Source organism: Eptatretus burgeri, chromosome 11, assembly GCF_056783735.1.
Source record: "Eptatretus burgeri isolate ZD-2024b chromosome 11, Ebu_testis_v1, whole genome shotgun sequence".
Classification (NCBI taxonomy): domain Eukaryota; kingdom Metazoa; phylum Chordata; class Myxini; order Myxiniformes; family Myxinidae; genus Eptatretus; species Eptatretus burgeri.
This window is the reverse complement of record NC_140971.1, coordinates 56294691-56312623: the sequence shown is the minus strand read 5'-3', so window position 1 is coordinate 56312623 and position 17933 is coordinate 56294691. Positions and strand designations below refer to the sequence as shown.

At 44.3% G+C, this 17933-nt stretch overlaps 1 protein-coding gene across 7 annotated transcripts in view; it reads left to right on the top strand.

Annotated features, from left to right (window-relative positions):
• LOC147017118 (unconventional myosin-Ie-like) overlaps window positions 1–17933 on the top strand; it is a 139690-nt gene that overhangs the window by 57488 nt on the left and 64269 nt on the right. For all 7 annotated transcript variants that reach the window (XM_085846506.1, XM_085846512.1, XM_085846507.1 and 4 more), the window contains 3 exons: window positions 9233–9320; window positions 15198–15287; window positions 16598–16729. In XM_085846506.1, the coding sequence (XP_085702632.1) occupies window positions 9233–9320; window positions 15198–15287; window positions 16598–16729 (310 nt within the window). The remainder of the gene's footprint in view (window positions 1–9232; window positions 9321–15197; window positions 15288–16597; window positions 16730–17933) is intronic.

Here is a 17933-nt window from a genome sequence, read left to right as displayed (position 1 = left end):
AACCCAGACTGGATTAAACCCAGAATGGATTGAACCCAGACTGGATTGAACCCAGACTGGATTGAACCCAGACTCGATTGAACCCAGACTGGATTGGACCCAGACTGGATTGGACCCAGACTGGATTGGAACCAGACTGGATTGAACCCAGACTGGATTGAACCCAGACAAGATTGAACCCAGAATAGATTGAACCCAGACTGGATTGAACCTAGACTGGATTGGAACCAGACTGGATTGAACCCAGACTGGATTGAACCCAGACTGGATTAAACCCAGACTGGATTGGACCCAGACTGGATTGGACCCCAGACTGGATTGAACCCAGACTGGATTGAACCCAGACCCAGACTGGATTGAACCCAGACTGGATTGAAGATGGATTGAACCCAGACTGGATTGAACCCAGACTGGACTGGATAACCCAGACACTGGATTGAACCCAGACTGGATTGAACCCAGAGATTGAACCCAGACTCGGATTGAACCCAGTCTGGATTGAACCCAGACTGGATTGAACCCAGACTGGATTGAACCCAGACTGGATTGAACCCAGACTAGATTGAACCCAGACTGGATTGAACCCAGACTAGATTGAACCCAGATTGGATTGAACCCAGACTAGATTGAACCCAGACTGGATTGAACCCAGACTGGATTGAACCCAGACTCGATTGAACCCAGACTGGATTGAACCCAGACTGGATTGAACCCAGACTAGATTGAACCCAGACAGGATTGAACCCAGACTGCATTGAACCCAGACTGGATTGAACCCAGACTGGATTGGACCCAGACTGGATTGGACCCAGACTGGATTGAACCCAGACAGGATTGAACCCAGACTGGATTGAACCCAGACAGGATTGAACCCAGACTGGATTGAACCCAGACTGGACTGAACCCAGACAAGATTGAACCCAGAATAGATTGAACCCAGACTGGATTGGACCCAGACTGGATTGAACGGATTGGACCCAGACTGGATTGAACCCAGACTGATTGAACCCAGACTACTGGATTGAACCCCAGACTGGATTGAACCCAGACTGGATTGAATGGAGAACCAGACTGGATTGAACCCAGACTAGATTGAACCCAGACTGGATTGAACCCAGACTAGATTGAATCTAGACTGGATTGAACCCAGACTGGATTGAACCCAGACTGGATTGAACCCAGACTGGATTGAACCCAGACTGGATTGAACCCAGACTGGATTGAACCCAGACTGGATTGAATTCAGACTAGATTGAACCCAGACTAGATTGAACCCAGCCTGGATTGAACCCAGACTGGATTGAACCCAGACTAGATTGAACCCAGACTAGATTGAACCCAGACTAGATTGAACCCAGACTAGATTGAACGCAGACTGGATTGAACCCAGACAGGATTGAACCCAGACTGGATTGAACCCAGACTGGATTGAACCCAGACTGGATTGGACCCAGACTGGATTGGACCCAGACTGGATTTAACCCAGACTGGATTGGACCCAGACTGGATTGAACCTCGGCTGGATTAATACCAGGTTAGATTGAACCCATACTCCATTGAACCCACACTGGATTGAACCCAGATTGGATTGAACCCAGACTAGATTGAACCCAGACTGGATTGAACCCCAACTGGATTGAACCCAGACTGGATTGAACCCAGAATGGATTGAACCCAGACTGGATTAAACCCAGAATGGATTGAACCCAGACTGGATTGAACCCAGACTGGATTGAACCCAGACTCGATTGAACCCAGACTGGATTGGACCCAGACTGGATTGGACCCAGACTGGATTGGAACCAGACTGGATTGAACCCAGACTGGATTGAACCCAGACAAGATTGAACCCAGAATAGATTGAACCCAGACTGGATTGAACCTAGACTGGATTGGAACCAGACTGGATTGAACCCAGACTGGATTGAACCCAGACTGGATTAAACCCAGACTGGATTGGACCCAGACTGGATTGGACCCAGACAGGATTGAACCCAGACAGGATTGAACCCAGACTGGATTGAACCCAGACAGGATTGAACCCAGACTGGATTGAACCCAGACTGGACTGAACCCAGACAAGATTGAACCCAGAATAGATTGAACCCAGACTGGATTGGAACCAGACTGGATTGAACCCAGACTGGATTGAACCCAGACTGGATTGGACCCAGACTGGATTGGACCCAGACTGGATTTAACCCAGACTGGATTGGACCCAGACTGGATTGAACCTCGGCTGGATTAATACCAGGTTAGATTGAACCCATACTCGATTGAACCCACACTGGATTGAACCCAGATTGGATTGAACCCAGACTAGATTGAACCCAGACTGGATTGAACCCCAACTGGATTGAACCCAGACTGGATTGAACCCAGAATGGATTGAACCCAGACTGGATTAAACCCAGAATGGAATGAACCCAGACTGGATTGAACCCAGACTGGATTGAACCCAGACTTGATTGAACCCAGACTGGATTGAACCCAGACTGGATTGAACCCAGACTAGATTGAACCCAGACAGGATTGAACCCAGACTGGATTGAACCCAGACTGGATTGGACCCAGACTGGATTGAACCCAGACTGGATTGGACCCAGACTGGATTGGACCCAGACTGGATTGGACTCGGACTGGATTGAACCCAGACTGGATTGGACCCAGACTGGATTGAACCCAGACTGGATTGGACCCAGACTGGATTGAACCCAGGCTGAATTAATACCAGGTTAGATTGAACCTAGACTGGATTGAACCCATACTGGATTGAACCAAGACTGGATTGAACCCAGACTGGATTGAACCCAGACTAGATTGAACCCAGACTGGATTGAACCCAGACTAGATTGAATCTAGACTGGATTGAACCCAGACTGGATTGAACCCAGACTGGATTGAACCCAGACTGGATTGAACCCAGACTGGATTGAACCCAGACTGGATTGAACCCAGACTGGATTGAATTCAGACTAGATTGAACCCAGACTAGATTGAACCCAGCCTGGATTGAACCCAGACTGGATTGAACCCAGACTAGATTGAACCCAGACTAGATTGAACCCAGACTAGATTGAACCCAGACTGGATTGAACCCAGACTAGATTGAATCTAGACTGGATTGAACCCAGACTGGATTGAACCCAGACTGGATTGAATTCAGACTAGATTGAACCCAGACTAGATTGGACCCAGACTGGATTGGACCCAGACTGGATTGGACCCAGACTGGATTTAACCCAGACTGGATTGACCCTCGGCTGGATTAATACCAGGTTAGATTGAACCCATACTGGATTGAACCCACACTGGATTGAACCCAGACTAGATTGAACCCAGACTGGATTGCGACTGGATTGAACCCAGACGAGATGGAACCCAGGCTGGATTGAACCCAGTCTGGATTGAACCCAGACTGGATTGAACCCAGACTGGATTGAACCCAGACGAGATTGAACCCAGACTGGATTGAACCCAGACTAGATTGAACCCAGATTGGATTGAACCCAGACTAGATTGAACCCAGACTGGATTGAACCCCAACTGGATTGAACCCAGACTGGATTGAACCCAGACTGGATTGAACCCAGACTGGATTGAACCCAGACTGGATTGAACCCTGACTGGATTGAACCCAGACTGGATTGAATTCAGACTAGATTGAACCCAGACTAGATTGAACCCAGCCTGGATTGAACCCAGACTGGATTGAACCCAGACTAGATTGAACCCAGACTAGATTGAACCCAGACTAGATTGAACCCAGACTAGATTGAACCCAGACTAGATTGAATCCAGAATAGATTAAACCCAGATTAGATTGAACTCAGACTGGATTGAACCCAGACTGGATTGAACCCAGACTGAATTGAACCCAGACTGGATTGAACCCAGACAAGATTGAACCCAGAATAGATTGAACCCAAACTGGATTGAACCTAGACTGGATTGGAACCAGACTGGATTGGACCCAGACTGGATTGGACCCAGACTGGATTGGACCCAGACTGGATTGGACCCAGACTGGATTGAACCCAGACTGGATTGAACCCAGACTGGATTGGACCCAGACTGGATTGGACCCAGACTGGATTGGACCCAGACTGGATTGGACCCAGACTGGATTTAACCCAGACTGGATTGGACCCAGACTGGATTGGACCCAGACTGGATTGGACCCAGACTGGATTTAACCCAGACTGGATTGGGCCCAGACTGGATTGAACCTCGGCTGGATTAATACCAGGTTAGATTGAACCCATACTGGATTGAACCCACACTGGATTGAACCCAGAATAGATTAAACCCAGATTAGATTGAACTCAGACTGGATTGAACCCAGACTGGATTGAACCCAGACTGGATTGAACCCAGACTGGACTGAACCCAGACAAGATTGAACCCAGAATAGATTGAACCCAGACTGGATTGAACCTAGACTGGATTGGAACCAGACTGGATTGAACCCAGACTGGATTGAACCCAGACTGGATTGGACCCAGACTGGATTGGACCCAGACTGGATTGGACCCAGACTGGATTTAACCCAGACTGGATTGCGACTGGATTGAACCCAGACTAGATTGAACCCAGACTAGATTGAACCCAGACTAGATTGAACCCAGACTAGATTGAATCCAGAATAGATTAAACCCAGATTAGATTGAACTCAGACTGGATTGAACCCAGACTGGATTGAACCCAGACTGAATTGAACCCAGACTGGATTGAACCCAGACAAGATTGAACCCAGAATAGATTGAACCCAAACTGGATTGAACCTAGACTGGATTGGAACCAGACTGGATTGGACCCAGACTGGATTGGACCCAGACTGGATTGGACCCAGACTGGATTGGACCCAGACTGGATTGAACCCAGACTGGATTGAACCCAGACTGGATTGGACCAAGACTGGATTGGACCCAGACTGGATTGGACCCAGACTGGATTGGACCCAGACTGGATTTAACCCAGACTGGATTGGACCCAGACTGGATTGGACCCAGACTGGATTGGACCCAGACTGGATTTAACCCAGACTGGATTGGGCCCAGACTGGATTGAACCTCGGCTGGATTAATACCAGGTTAGATTGAACCCATACTGGATTGAACCCACACTGGATTGAACCCAGACTAGATTGAACCCAGACTGGATTGCGACTGGATTGAACCCAGACGAGAAGGAACCCAGACTGGATTGAACCCAGTCTGGATTGAACCCAGACTGGATTGAACCCAGACTGGATTGAACCCAGACTGGATTGAACCCAGACTAGATTGAACCCAGACTGGATTGAACCCAGACTAGATTGAACCCAGATTGGATTGAACCCAGACTAGATTGAACCCAGACTGGATTGAACCCAGACTGGATTGAACCCAGACTCGATTGAACCCAGACTGGATTGAACCCAGACTGGATTGAACCCAGACAGGATTGAACCCAGACTGCATTGAACCCAGACTGGATTGAACCCAGACTGGATTGGACCCAGACTGGATTGAACCCAGACTAGATTGAACCCAGACTGGATTGAACCTAGACTGGATTGAACCCAGACTCGATTGAACCCAGACTGGATTGAACCCAGACTAGATTGAACCCAGACAGGATTGAACCCAGACTGCATTGAACCCAGACTGGATTGAACCCAGACTGGATTGGACCCAGACTGGATTGAACCCAGACTGGATTGGACCCAGACTGGATTGGACCCAGACTGGATTGGACTCGCACTGGATTGAACCCAGACTGGATTGGACCCAGACTGGATTGAACCCAGACTGGATTGGACCCAGACTGGATTGAACCCAGACTGGATTGGACCCAGACTGGATTGGACCCAGACTGGATTGGACCCAGACTGGATTGAACCCAGACTGGATTGGACCCAAACTGGATTGAACCCAGGCTGGATTAATACCAGGTTAGATTGAACCCAGACTGGATTGAACCCATACTGGATTGAACCAAGACTGGATTGAACCCAGACTGGATTGAACCCAGACTAGATTGAACCCAGACTGGATTGAACCCAGACTAGATTGAATCTAGACTGGATTGAACCCAGACTGGATTGAACCCAGCCTGGATTGGACCCAGACTGGATTGAACCCAGACTGGATTGGACCCAGACTGGATTGAACCCAGACTGGATTGGACCCAGACTGGGTTTAACCCAGGCTGGATTAATACCAGGTGAGATTGAACCCATACTGGATTGAACCCAGACTGGATTGAACCCAGACTAGATTGAACCCAGACTTGATTGAACCCAGACTGGATTGAACCCAGACTAGATTGAACCCAGGCTGGATTAATACCAGGTTAGATTGAACCCAGACTCGATTGAACCCAGGCTGGATTAATACCAGATTAGATTGAACCCATACTGGATTGAACCCAGACTGGATTGAATCCAGACTGGATTGAACCCAGACTAGATTTAACCCAGAGTAGATTGAACCCAGACTAGATTGAACCCAGACTGGATTGAACCCAGACTGGATTGAACCCAGGCTGGATTGAACCCAGACTCGATTGAACCCAGACTGGATTGAACCCAGGCTGGATTGAACCCAGACTGGATTGAACCCAGACTGGATTGAACCCAGGCTGGATTGAACCCAGACTGGATTGAACCCAGGCTGGATTGAACCCAGGCTGGATTGAACCCAGACTGGATTGGACCCAGACTGGATTGAACCCAGACTGGATTGGACCCAGACTGGATTGGACCCAGACTGGATTGGACTCGGACTGGATTGGACCCAGACTGGATTGAACCCAGACTGGATTGGACCCAGACTGGATTGGACCCAGACTGGATTGGACCCAGACTGGATTGAACCCAGACTGGATTGGACCCAAACTGGATTGAACCCATACTAGATTGAACCCAGACTGGATTGAACCCAGACTGGGTTTAACCCAGGCTGGATTAATACCAGGTTAGATTGAACCCAGACTAGATTGAACCCATACTGGATTGAACCAAGACTGGATTGAACCCAGACTGGATTGAACCCAGACTAGATTGAACCCAGACTGGATTGAACCCAGACTGGGTTTAACCCAGGCTGGATTAATACCAGGTTAGATTGAACCCATACTGGATTGAACCCAGACTGGATTGAACCCAGACTGGATTGAACCCAGACTAGATTGAACCCAGACTTGATTGAACCCAGACTGGATTGAACCCAGCCTGGATTGGACCCAGACTGGATTGAACCCAGACTGGATTGGACCCAGACTGGGTTTAACCCAGGCTGGATTAATACCAGGTTAGATTGAACCCATACTGGATTGAACCCAGACTGGATTGAACCCAGACTGGATTGAACCCAGACTGGATTGAACCCAGACTAGATTGAACCCAGGCTGGATTACTACCAGGTTAGATTGAACCCAGACTGGATTGAACCCAGGCTGGATTAATACCAGATTAGATTGAACCCATACTGGATTGAACCCAGACTGGATTGAATCCAGACTGGATTGAACCCAGACTAGATTTAACCCAGACTGGATTGAACCCAGACTGGATTGAACCCAGACTAGATTTAACCCAGACTGGATTGAACCCAGGCTGGATTGAACCCAGGCTGGATTGAACCCAGACTGGATTGAACCCAGGCTGGATTGAACCCAGACTCGATTGAACCCAGACTGGATTGAACCCAGGCTGGATTGAACCCAGACTGGATTGAACCCAGACTGGATTGAACCCAGGCTGGATTGAACCCAGACTGGATTGAACCCAGGCTGGATTGAACCCAGGCTGGATTGAACCCAGACTGGATTGAACCCAGACTGGATTGAACCCAGGCTGGATTGAGCCCAGGCTGGATTGAACCCAGGCTGGATTGAACCCAGGCTGGATTGAACCCAGGCTGGATTGAACCCAGGCTGGATTGAACCTTGACTAGATTTCTATGCTTATATTTAGCATGTATTTTATGGAGATTCACTGCAAATTCTGAGAAAACTAAGGATTCAATTAAAACGAGAACGGTATTTGGGAGAGCACATACCTTCACCAGGCTGAACAGTTTTCGTTTTGTATCCCACTGATAGGCCAGATCTGAATCCCTGGACCTGAACCAAAATCGAATCTGTTACCATACCAACTCATCCACCTAATTTTCTCATAACTCCTCCACAACGTTTTGAGATATCATGCAATATATCGTTTTTGGCCCCATCTCTCAATGGTGAAAAATCAGTTAAAAAATTTTAATCCCTCATATCCGGATCTAGATTCGGATCTTCACCAAAATCGAATCGATTCATCCTTGGCACACACGCAACCTGTCCACCAAGTTTCCTCCGAATCCGTCACAACTTTTGCAAAAATTGTGCTATTATATCAATTGTAGCCCCTTCTCTCAATGGTGAAGAATCATTCATAAAATTCTCACATCAGATCTGGATCCTGATCCTGACCAAAAATGCGCTTTTTGGCCAGTCACATCCATACACATAATTCAGAACTATTGGTTCAAAAATGTGGACAAAATCGCGCGACAGACAAATTGACAGACGCGACAGACGAACATGTTTGTTGAAATACTTGCGCCAAGTAACAAACAGACATGGATGAAAACATAACGTTCGTGCACCTTCAGTGGCAGAGGTAATGAACACAACGAAAGCACAGTAATCACATTTGCTATTTCATAACCAGACTCGGTGGCATAATGTTTAGATTGTCCACTCTGTCGATTCTGGGAGGACGGTTCTTCGAACTCTGGCTGAGTCATTCTCAGGACTTTAAAAATGGAACGTGCTGTTTCCTTGCCTGACACTCTGTATTTAAAAAGGACAGAGCATGGACAAATGATGATAGGTTGGAAACGATTGTGCAGGCTTGACGGGCCGGATCACCTCCTCCTGCGTTGAAGGTCCTCGTAAGGGAATTCATACTGTTATATGATTATTTTTTTTATTTTCTCTTTTCCCCGTAGCCAGTAAATATTGAAATTAGCTTTATATTTGGACAAAAGGCACTGTCAACTGTGCCGTTGAAATTGTTTGCAGAAAGCTGTGGGAGTATTTCATGACTCGTCCAATATGGCCGACAGTTTGATCTCACCTGATATTTTCCCATAAGAATAAAAAGACGGTCCAAGATCATAAATATGATGGCGCACGTCCATTCACTGCATATATGTCATTGGTTATTCTATTCACGTGCTGAGACATCTTTGACATCTGACAGTGGTGAAAGTGGGGCAGGAAAGACCGTGGCTGCCAAATACATCATGAGTTACATCTCCAAGGTGTCTGGTGGTGGGTCAAAAGTACAGGTAAGAACTCCCACACAACTGTAGTTGTGAAGTACATGATACACCATCCACTAATCATTTCACCATTTTGTTTTTGGTGATTCATTTGACTCGCTGCTCTCTCTTTTTCATATTATCACAGCAGTTTGGCTGTTTCCTGTCATGTCGTTTTCCTTGCATTAGCAATTACAACTTACGCATTTACTCTCAATGTGACGCTGGTAATTTTTCTCGATATTACTCATTATCGATGAGTATTGTTTCCTGATAATGGAACTTCCTGCTAGTATAGTTTCAAAACTTCCTTGCATTAAGTTTTGGGATGACAATTTTTTTTTGAAGAATGTCCAAATGAACTTTTGCAGCCTTGCATTTGCTTATTCGGTTTGTGACCATACCCAGCTATCAACGTGTTATTTTTCCAAGTTGGGTATTATTGAGACGACAATTCATAGCATGTACTATTGAGATGACGATGTGCAAGAGAGCTTGATGTCATTCTACAATGGGTTAAGAATTGCTCATTGAGATTTGATGTTTTGATGTCAAAGGTAATGGGAATCAGAAAACAACAGTGATAGAGACCATTCTGTTAAGGATTACATTCTGCAGCATGTAGATCAGGAAGTGGACTAAGGAGTTGTAGGTAAGTTGGGTATTATTGAGACAACTGGAATAAATGTCTGTCAAAAATGGCGGGTTGGAATTATTGGTTCACGAGCGCCAGCCAGAGTGACCACTATATTCGTTATGTCTATGTGTCTATATCGTCGACCGAGAATTAACAGGGTCCAACTACACTTTTTTAAAGTTTGAGAAAAATGAAATCAAAAATTCAAAGTGGAATTGCCGCTATCTCATAACATTTTATTTTCATATCGTGTGCTACATAACAGGTACATATAAAGGTTACATAAAATAATCTTACTTAGTTTCCTCTGTTGCCCTTCGACATGGACTTCTTCTAAATTTGAATGAAATGTCAGATAGACCCTGTTAATTCTCGGTCGACGATATGTCTGTGTGTCTGTCCGTCCAGAGCATAACTCCATGCACTTTGATCCGATCTTGATGAAACTTGGTTATGTGTTCGATATCAATGTCGAGTTGTGTTTTCCTGGATGAGGGCGTGCTACGCCCATTGTGGGCTGAGCCACGCCCAAAAAATAGCCATTTTTAGGGGGTAGTCGGATGAAAAATCTATCTGAATGACTAAAAATGACTGAATGGAATGCGTTCTTCAGTATTTGAATAGCAAAATGAATTATCTAAAACTTGTCGTTGTCCGATTTTTCATTTTCATCCCAAGGTCAAGGTCACAAGGTCAAAAACTTAGAAAATTGCAAATTTTGACATAAAAATCATACGACCGCCCAAACTTTGAGAGCTAGGATGACAATATTTTTTATGCATAATCTTGAGGTCATTCCCCACCTAAAGTCTTGAAACTATTTTGCTCTATCTCGAACACCTTGCCCGTGGCGCCCCCTTCAAGTTTGTTTTTAGGCTGATTTCATCAAAGTATGGATAATCCGAGGAGTGCGAAATGCCATATAGCCTATATGACGTTATATTGTTCCTGGAATGTTCCAGAGGAAGTTTTACACCAGAGGTCATAATCCTTGACCTTTGACCTTTAAAGGCCACAATGGTCAAATTTTGAAAGTTGTGGGAATCGAACCGGGTTTTTGACCTTCTTCGACGAACTAACTCCAATAAGCTATAGCACGTATCCTGTTTCCTTATTTTAATGTCCACAACATTGTTTTGTGACCTTTAAAGGTTATGCAAAGGTCAAATTTTGAAAGTTGTTGAACGAAACTGGGTTTTCGACATTTTGCAGCTGTTGATTGAAGGCCACTATAATTAATTATAACTTGGTCAAAAATTATCACATTGTCTCATCCTTGACTTCTGAAACAATCTACATCGTCAAATACCGCTCGTGAACAACTGTCTTCTTCAGACTTGTTTCGTTCAAAATAGTCAAGGAGACTGGAAGATATGATGTTTCAAAGCAAGAAGCATTATTTTAAAACACTACATGTGCGTATGTGACCCGATATTCTTTATCTTCTGGGACATTTCATTTTGACAGTACAGCCTCGTGAGCGTGCAAAAGTCTGAAGCCTCAGCCTAGTTTATATAATATTTAAAATAAGATGTAAGGTGTGCTTATATCGTATTTCTTTATGAGACAGCCTACGTATGTAAATGAACACTCGTTTTACTCTGCTCACATTACACATCATGTGCAGCAAATTTCACCTTCCTGTGTCTTGTATTTTTGTTATTTTAAAAAATGTTTCTTACACCGCCATTGAGGTCAGGTTGTAATCGCCATCTACATTTCCAATAGAAGAGATGTAATTTCTGTTTTATGAAAAATGTTTTTCGAGTTTTTTTTAATCCTGAAAAATAGATATTAGTGAACACACGGTCATGTGAAAAGATTGGCCTTTAAAACCCTTTTTAAAGTGTTCATTTCTTGTCACTTTCTTAAAGATAGGATGTAAATGCAATTAAGAGTGTCTGGTATCAGCTGGCTATGATAGTCTAAGTCTGGGAGGGTGTAGTTATGATGAAGGGTTAAACAATGCAAGGCTTTTGACCTTGTAAAAGAGAAGATAATGTGGGGATACGATTAAGCTATAGAGTATATGCAGTATTAAAAAAGAAATGATTGCGTCATCTCAAGTTCGCTTTAAAAAAAGGAAAATTCTTGAATTAATAGTTGTGACAGGACCAGGTGAATTGATTAGTTGTGATAAGCAAAATCTAGCAAAAACACAAGTATGGCAGGATATTTATCATTCGATGAAGATTTATCACATGGAGCAACTTTCCAGATATGGTAGTGAAAGTTGGAACGAGATAACAACCATAGGCTGTCAACTTTTCCACAGGCTTCATGGGCTTTATGACCTCCTGCATTCAAATTCCTTATGGGCTGACAGGATGGCCTATAGGTATGCACACTCGTCTCTGAGCTGTCTTGCCTGAGTTTGAATCATGGCCTCGCTATAAGCTGTTATCCTGGTGTTTCATAGGCAGGCGATTCATTGATGTGTGTGTCGTCCCTCGGATGGAAGTTGAACTGTACATCCCGTCTGCCAGCATTAGTTGGTGGATGTTGAAGATCCCACAGTGCCTTTTGTATAGAGTGGGAGAGCTAATACTGGTACCCTGAACAAAGTCCAAATTCATGATCTAACCCGCATAAGGCACAGCTGTGCACATTAGTGGCACAGCTGCGTCCCAGAAAATGACGCTACCCACGGCCATGTACTTCATATGAAAAAAGTTATTTTGGAAGGGAAATTTCTTTCTCTTTTTTATGAGGCAGAAATTCTAAATAACATTTGGATGACTGGGAAGAGTGGACAAGGTAAAATGTGTGGTGGAGTTCAGGTGCTATTGTTCGCACAGTTTTTCGTAATCGAACTAACGTGTAGTTGAGTAATGGGTAGACTTCAACTTCCAAAACAAGTGCTTTGAGTTTGAATCACTTTCTTGGGTTTGGAGATGGATGGGTATAATTGTCTTTGTTTCATCCCACCTTCCTTATATTTTCATGTATTTCTATCACACACACATAATCTCATGTGCAGCTATTTGGCTGCTGGTTGCATCGAGAGCTACACTGTGTTGGGGACACAGCTATGCTGCTGATGCAGTGCCCCTATCACCAGTACACTGGTGCTCATTTCACCAACTTCAGAAGGATGACAGGCTGAGTCAACCCCACCTGGTATTAATTCAGCAGCCAACAGAGCTCAAACTCAAGACCATAGGATCTCAAGTCAGGCACCCTAACCACTAAGACAACTCCAGACTTATTTCTATTATCCCTCACTTCCAATGAGTTATCTTTAATTTTAGATAAGTATGCTCAGTTCTCCTCACCCACATACTGCTACTTTGTTGGAGAAAACAAAAGTTCCCAAATATTTGTCTCTTCCTGTCTCTGTTCAATGTGACCTCATTGCCATGAATCACCATCATATGTGCGATGCATTTTCATGTTGAGATGATTTCTGGGCTGGTGGCACATACTATATCGGAAGAATGTCATCTGTAATGTGGACATTAGAAACCCCCTTTGGTACCTGTACTGGTTTCAGTTAAAGTATTGCTTCGAGCGAAAGATAGCTCTAATTTCACTGGCAAGTGTCAACTATTATATAAAGAAATGTCACACGCAGGCACAGAGATGGGATCTTGTAACTGCTTCCTTTCATACAACAGTCACTGCAAAAACAAAACATACACGAACCACAGGATGTTTGCTAAACTGCAACCACGATCAAAAACAGGGAATAGAACAATTCATGTGGTTAAAAAAATTGTGAACGTTAAATCATGAGAGCCATTGGGAATGTCAAAATGCAGAGATCACCCACCGACCAGAATACGATAAAAAAAAAAAATGACCGTTTTTACAGCCATTTTTCCCTGCTGTGCAGGGGTTTGGCTTTTTTTTATTGAGGCAATGTTTTATGGCCGGATGCCCTTCCTGACGCCAACCCTGGTCACCTCTTACGACACACAGGGATATGGTACACCTATTATAACCGGGGCATACACCGGGACCAGTACACTGGCACTCATTTCGCCAACCTCGGAAGGATGACAGGCTGAGTCAACCCCCTGGTGTTAATTCAGCAGCCAACAGGGCTTGAACTCAGGACCCTGGGATCCCAAGCCACCACCCTAACCACTAAGCCAACACCAGGCTTACCGACTAGAATACGATCAGAGACAATAATGTGTTTTTACTCACTTCACTGATTCTGTGGAGGGTGAAAACAAGAAAGGATGAACAAATGTTGAGCAGCAAAGATCGTCATGCGCGACAACAACGAGGTGGCTCATACAAAATCTCTCAGCTGATAAAACCTCAGCACACATCAAATCTCATGGCACTGCGCCACAGACCAAGCTCCGGATGAAACTCTGCTCATCTGGGTGATTTCAAACCTCAGCTCTTCCCCTCTTCACACTTTTGTCACAAAAGTCATTGCATGAAAAACAGCCGGTCTCAAGGGGACCATTACAGTACCTTGTGCCGGTGTAAGACCTTTTGGCTCATGCCCAGGCCAAAAATCCAACTTCTTTGTATGTATGGGACGAGTGTGTAAAGTTCTGTGTCACCTTTTCTCACTTACTATTGTATAACAATTGTGTTGGTTCCATGGATCTCCATGAATGGGATCGCAGGAAATGTTTCGGTTTAGATCATTTTGTCAATTTCATTTTACTACTAGTATAAAAGCCTGTCAAAAGTGATGGGTGGTACAGCCTCACGAGCGTGCTTAAGTCTGAAGCCTCGGCCTAGCGTCAGGTGTGCTTATATCTTCTTCATTTATTCGACCATTCTCCTGATGTGAATGAGCACTTGTTTTACTCTGCGTTCATTGCACATCACGTGCAACGAATTTCACCTCGCTACACCTTGTATTTGTTGTTATTTTAAAAAACACTTCTCAACACTGACCTTGGGGCTCGGTTTGCAAGTCACCATCTACAATTCCAATTAAAGAGACGTAATTACTCCTTAATGAAAAATGTTTTCAAGTTTTTTTTTATCCTCAAAAATAGATGGAAGTGAACACACAGTCATGTTAAAAGATTAGTTTTTAAAACCTTTCTTAAATAGTCCAGGGGACAGACAAATACACAAACAAACTCTGTGTTTTAAATAGATAGATTGCATCTATCTGCAAGTTTGACAGTCATTGTCATTAGTCTTCCATGTGAAGAGTATGGAGACAGCTCACATTTTGGCTGCCTGTCATTGGTGGTATTTACTCACTGAGTGTTACATGGAAAATGGAAAGTAAAAACTAAGTGTCTCTTTCAAATCTCATAATTTGCCTCTCTTTGCACCGTTCTCAGCACGTAAAAGACATCATCCTGCAGTCAAATCCTCTGCTGGAGGCTTTTGGAAATGCAAAGACTGTTAGAAACAACAACTCGAGCAGATTTGTAAGTATCTCATTGTCCTTCTCTTGAACTGGGTGTTACCTGGTATGTCTTCATGGAGTCACTTTGGATTTGTCCTGTTTCACATGGATGTTTGTTTTCTGATCTACAAGTGGACAACAGACAGTTTGGAAACAGTTGTTATTCTCAATCTAGAATAACCAGTCACATGCCCTTCGTGCAACCAACTTAGAGGAAAATGTTGTTTCCCTACTTTGCTAATCTTTTTGAACTTTCTTTTCTCGAACAGCATTGTGGTCTTCACAGCCCTTGTTCCTGCATTTATCAGATCTTCTTACTTGTTTCAATATAAATTTGCAATTGGAAGTGGAGAAGCATTGTTGTCTTTTTCTCTTTGTTGTTTTTCTTTTTTTTGTGAACCTTAAACACTAGCCGAAACCCCGTCACAGACGGATTCTGTTCCATGAGCCCAATATGACAACCAGTGGCGGCTCTTGTAAGAGCCGGATCCCAGTCGATGTACTCCATGGCCTTACCTAATGAGGCCTACAAAACGTCCTTGTACACGCCATTTTTGGTGTACACTACTCCTTGTGAAGAAGTCCCCTGATTTGTGCACGTGTCTACTTTGACGTACAAACACGTGTCAAAACTTCTCAGGTCACAGTACCGAGAAAGATGTGACGCGACCGCGAGGAGGAGCACAAAATTGGTCCTTCAGTATTAATATATAGATGCTTCAGTCAAACTGTGTATGGAGGCACTCTGCACATTGATTGAGCCACCTGAGTGTGACCTTAACCTCCACAATTTCTCGATGTGCTTTCTAATTGTACCGATAGCTGTGTGTGTGTGTGTGTGTGTGTGTGTGTGTGTGTGTGTGTGTGTGTGTGTGTGTGTGTGTGTGTGTGTGTGTGTGTGTGTGTGTGTGTGTGTGTGTGTGTGTGTGTGTGTGTGTACTTATGGCTTTCTCTGTGACCGTGTTTTGGTAGAGGTGAAAGGAACATTGGGGTTCATTGCTATCTCCTCTTATATGCACCATGGTTGGCCGCAATCTTTCGGTTGGCATTGGATGGCTCAGTTGACGTGCAGTTTGCTGGATCTCGATGACTTGCCACACACATATTGATGACTTGATGCTCTTCATGTCTGACGTCAATCTGGTTCAGCAGCTGGGACACTTTACATCTTGTTTGCCGTTTGTAAGAATAATCCTATTTAGGTTTGAAAGAAAAAAATTATCGATAAATGGAATAAAGAGCAATGCCAAGACTTGTTCATGAGAAATTGTTTGATATGAAGTATATTATAGCAAGTGTACACATCATAAAAATCGTTTATTTCTGTACCAGGGCAAGTACTTTGAGATCCAGTTCAGCTTTGGGGGAGAGCCGAATGGAGGACGCATCTCCAACTTTCTTCTGGAAAAGTCTCGGGTTGTGAGTCAGAACTCGGATGAGAGGAATTTTCACATTTACTACCAGGTAACATGTCATTCGTCTGCAAGGAAAGCTTAAAAGGGTACAAGCACTCGCTCCTGAGATGTCTAACCTGAATTTGAATCTCAGCTCAGTTATAACCTGCCTTGCTGGTATTTTGCATGCAGGTCAAATCGTCAATGTGTACACTATCCATCAGAAGGATGTTAGGCCGGAGGACCTGTCTGCCAGCACTGGTCAATGGTAGATGATAAAGATACCATGAGGTCCTTTTGCAAAGAGTAGGCAAGTTATCTCTGGTACCATGGCTAGATTATAAATTCCTGTTCCGACAGACTGTTGGTAAGGCAACGGAAAACCACCCCGCATAAATAATCCTTGCCAAGAAACTGTTTCAGCAGCACTGACACTCCTTAGAGAGTATGGTACATTGATGATTTTAAGTAACATGTCAGCCAAAGCAGGCAGGATTGCTCAAATAGAACAAACTCGCCTTTGAGCTGCTGTATACAGTCTTGGTTTTACTCCAGACCAGATAATAAGCTGTCTCCCTGGTGTTTTTCAGGTGTGATGCTGCATCAATGTGATTGCTGTCCTCTGAAGAGGACATTAAGCCTGCCTCCCTTCCATGAGCATTCATTTTGGTGCTTTTCAAAGATTTCATGGCACCTCTTAATAACAATAGGCCATTGCGTGTTGGTACCCTGGCCAAATTATAAATTACTGCCCTAACCATTGTTGCGAAGAGCAAACCATCTTGTATATTCTTTGCCAAGTGATTCCTTTGACAGCACCGACTCTCTGGAAAGAGTATGGTCGTGAATGGAATGGAACCTGTTATCACTATATATCACTCGACCAACGAGAAGCACTCAAAAAGTTGTCGGATCAAAAATACTCACAAGATCTTCGAACCAGAAACCTTTTTCTTTTTCAACATATTAATTTTTCATAACAGTTGTATATTCTTATTGCTCCATCTGCTCTCTCATTCCTCAAATCCTTAAACCTTCAAAATCCAGGTCGACTGCACACCTCAGCTCTTTTATTTCTTGCTTCTCCCGTCTATGGAACCACCTTAGAGAAGCTATACTTTCCCACTCTTTCCTCCAGGGCTTCAAGCAGCCATTGCACAACCACCTTATGCCATTGCACAACCACCTTATGCCATTGCACAACCACCTTATGCCATCCCCCATCCTGACCCATGATCTTTATACCTCCATTTACCCTTCCTAACCCAATCCTC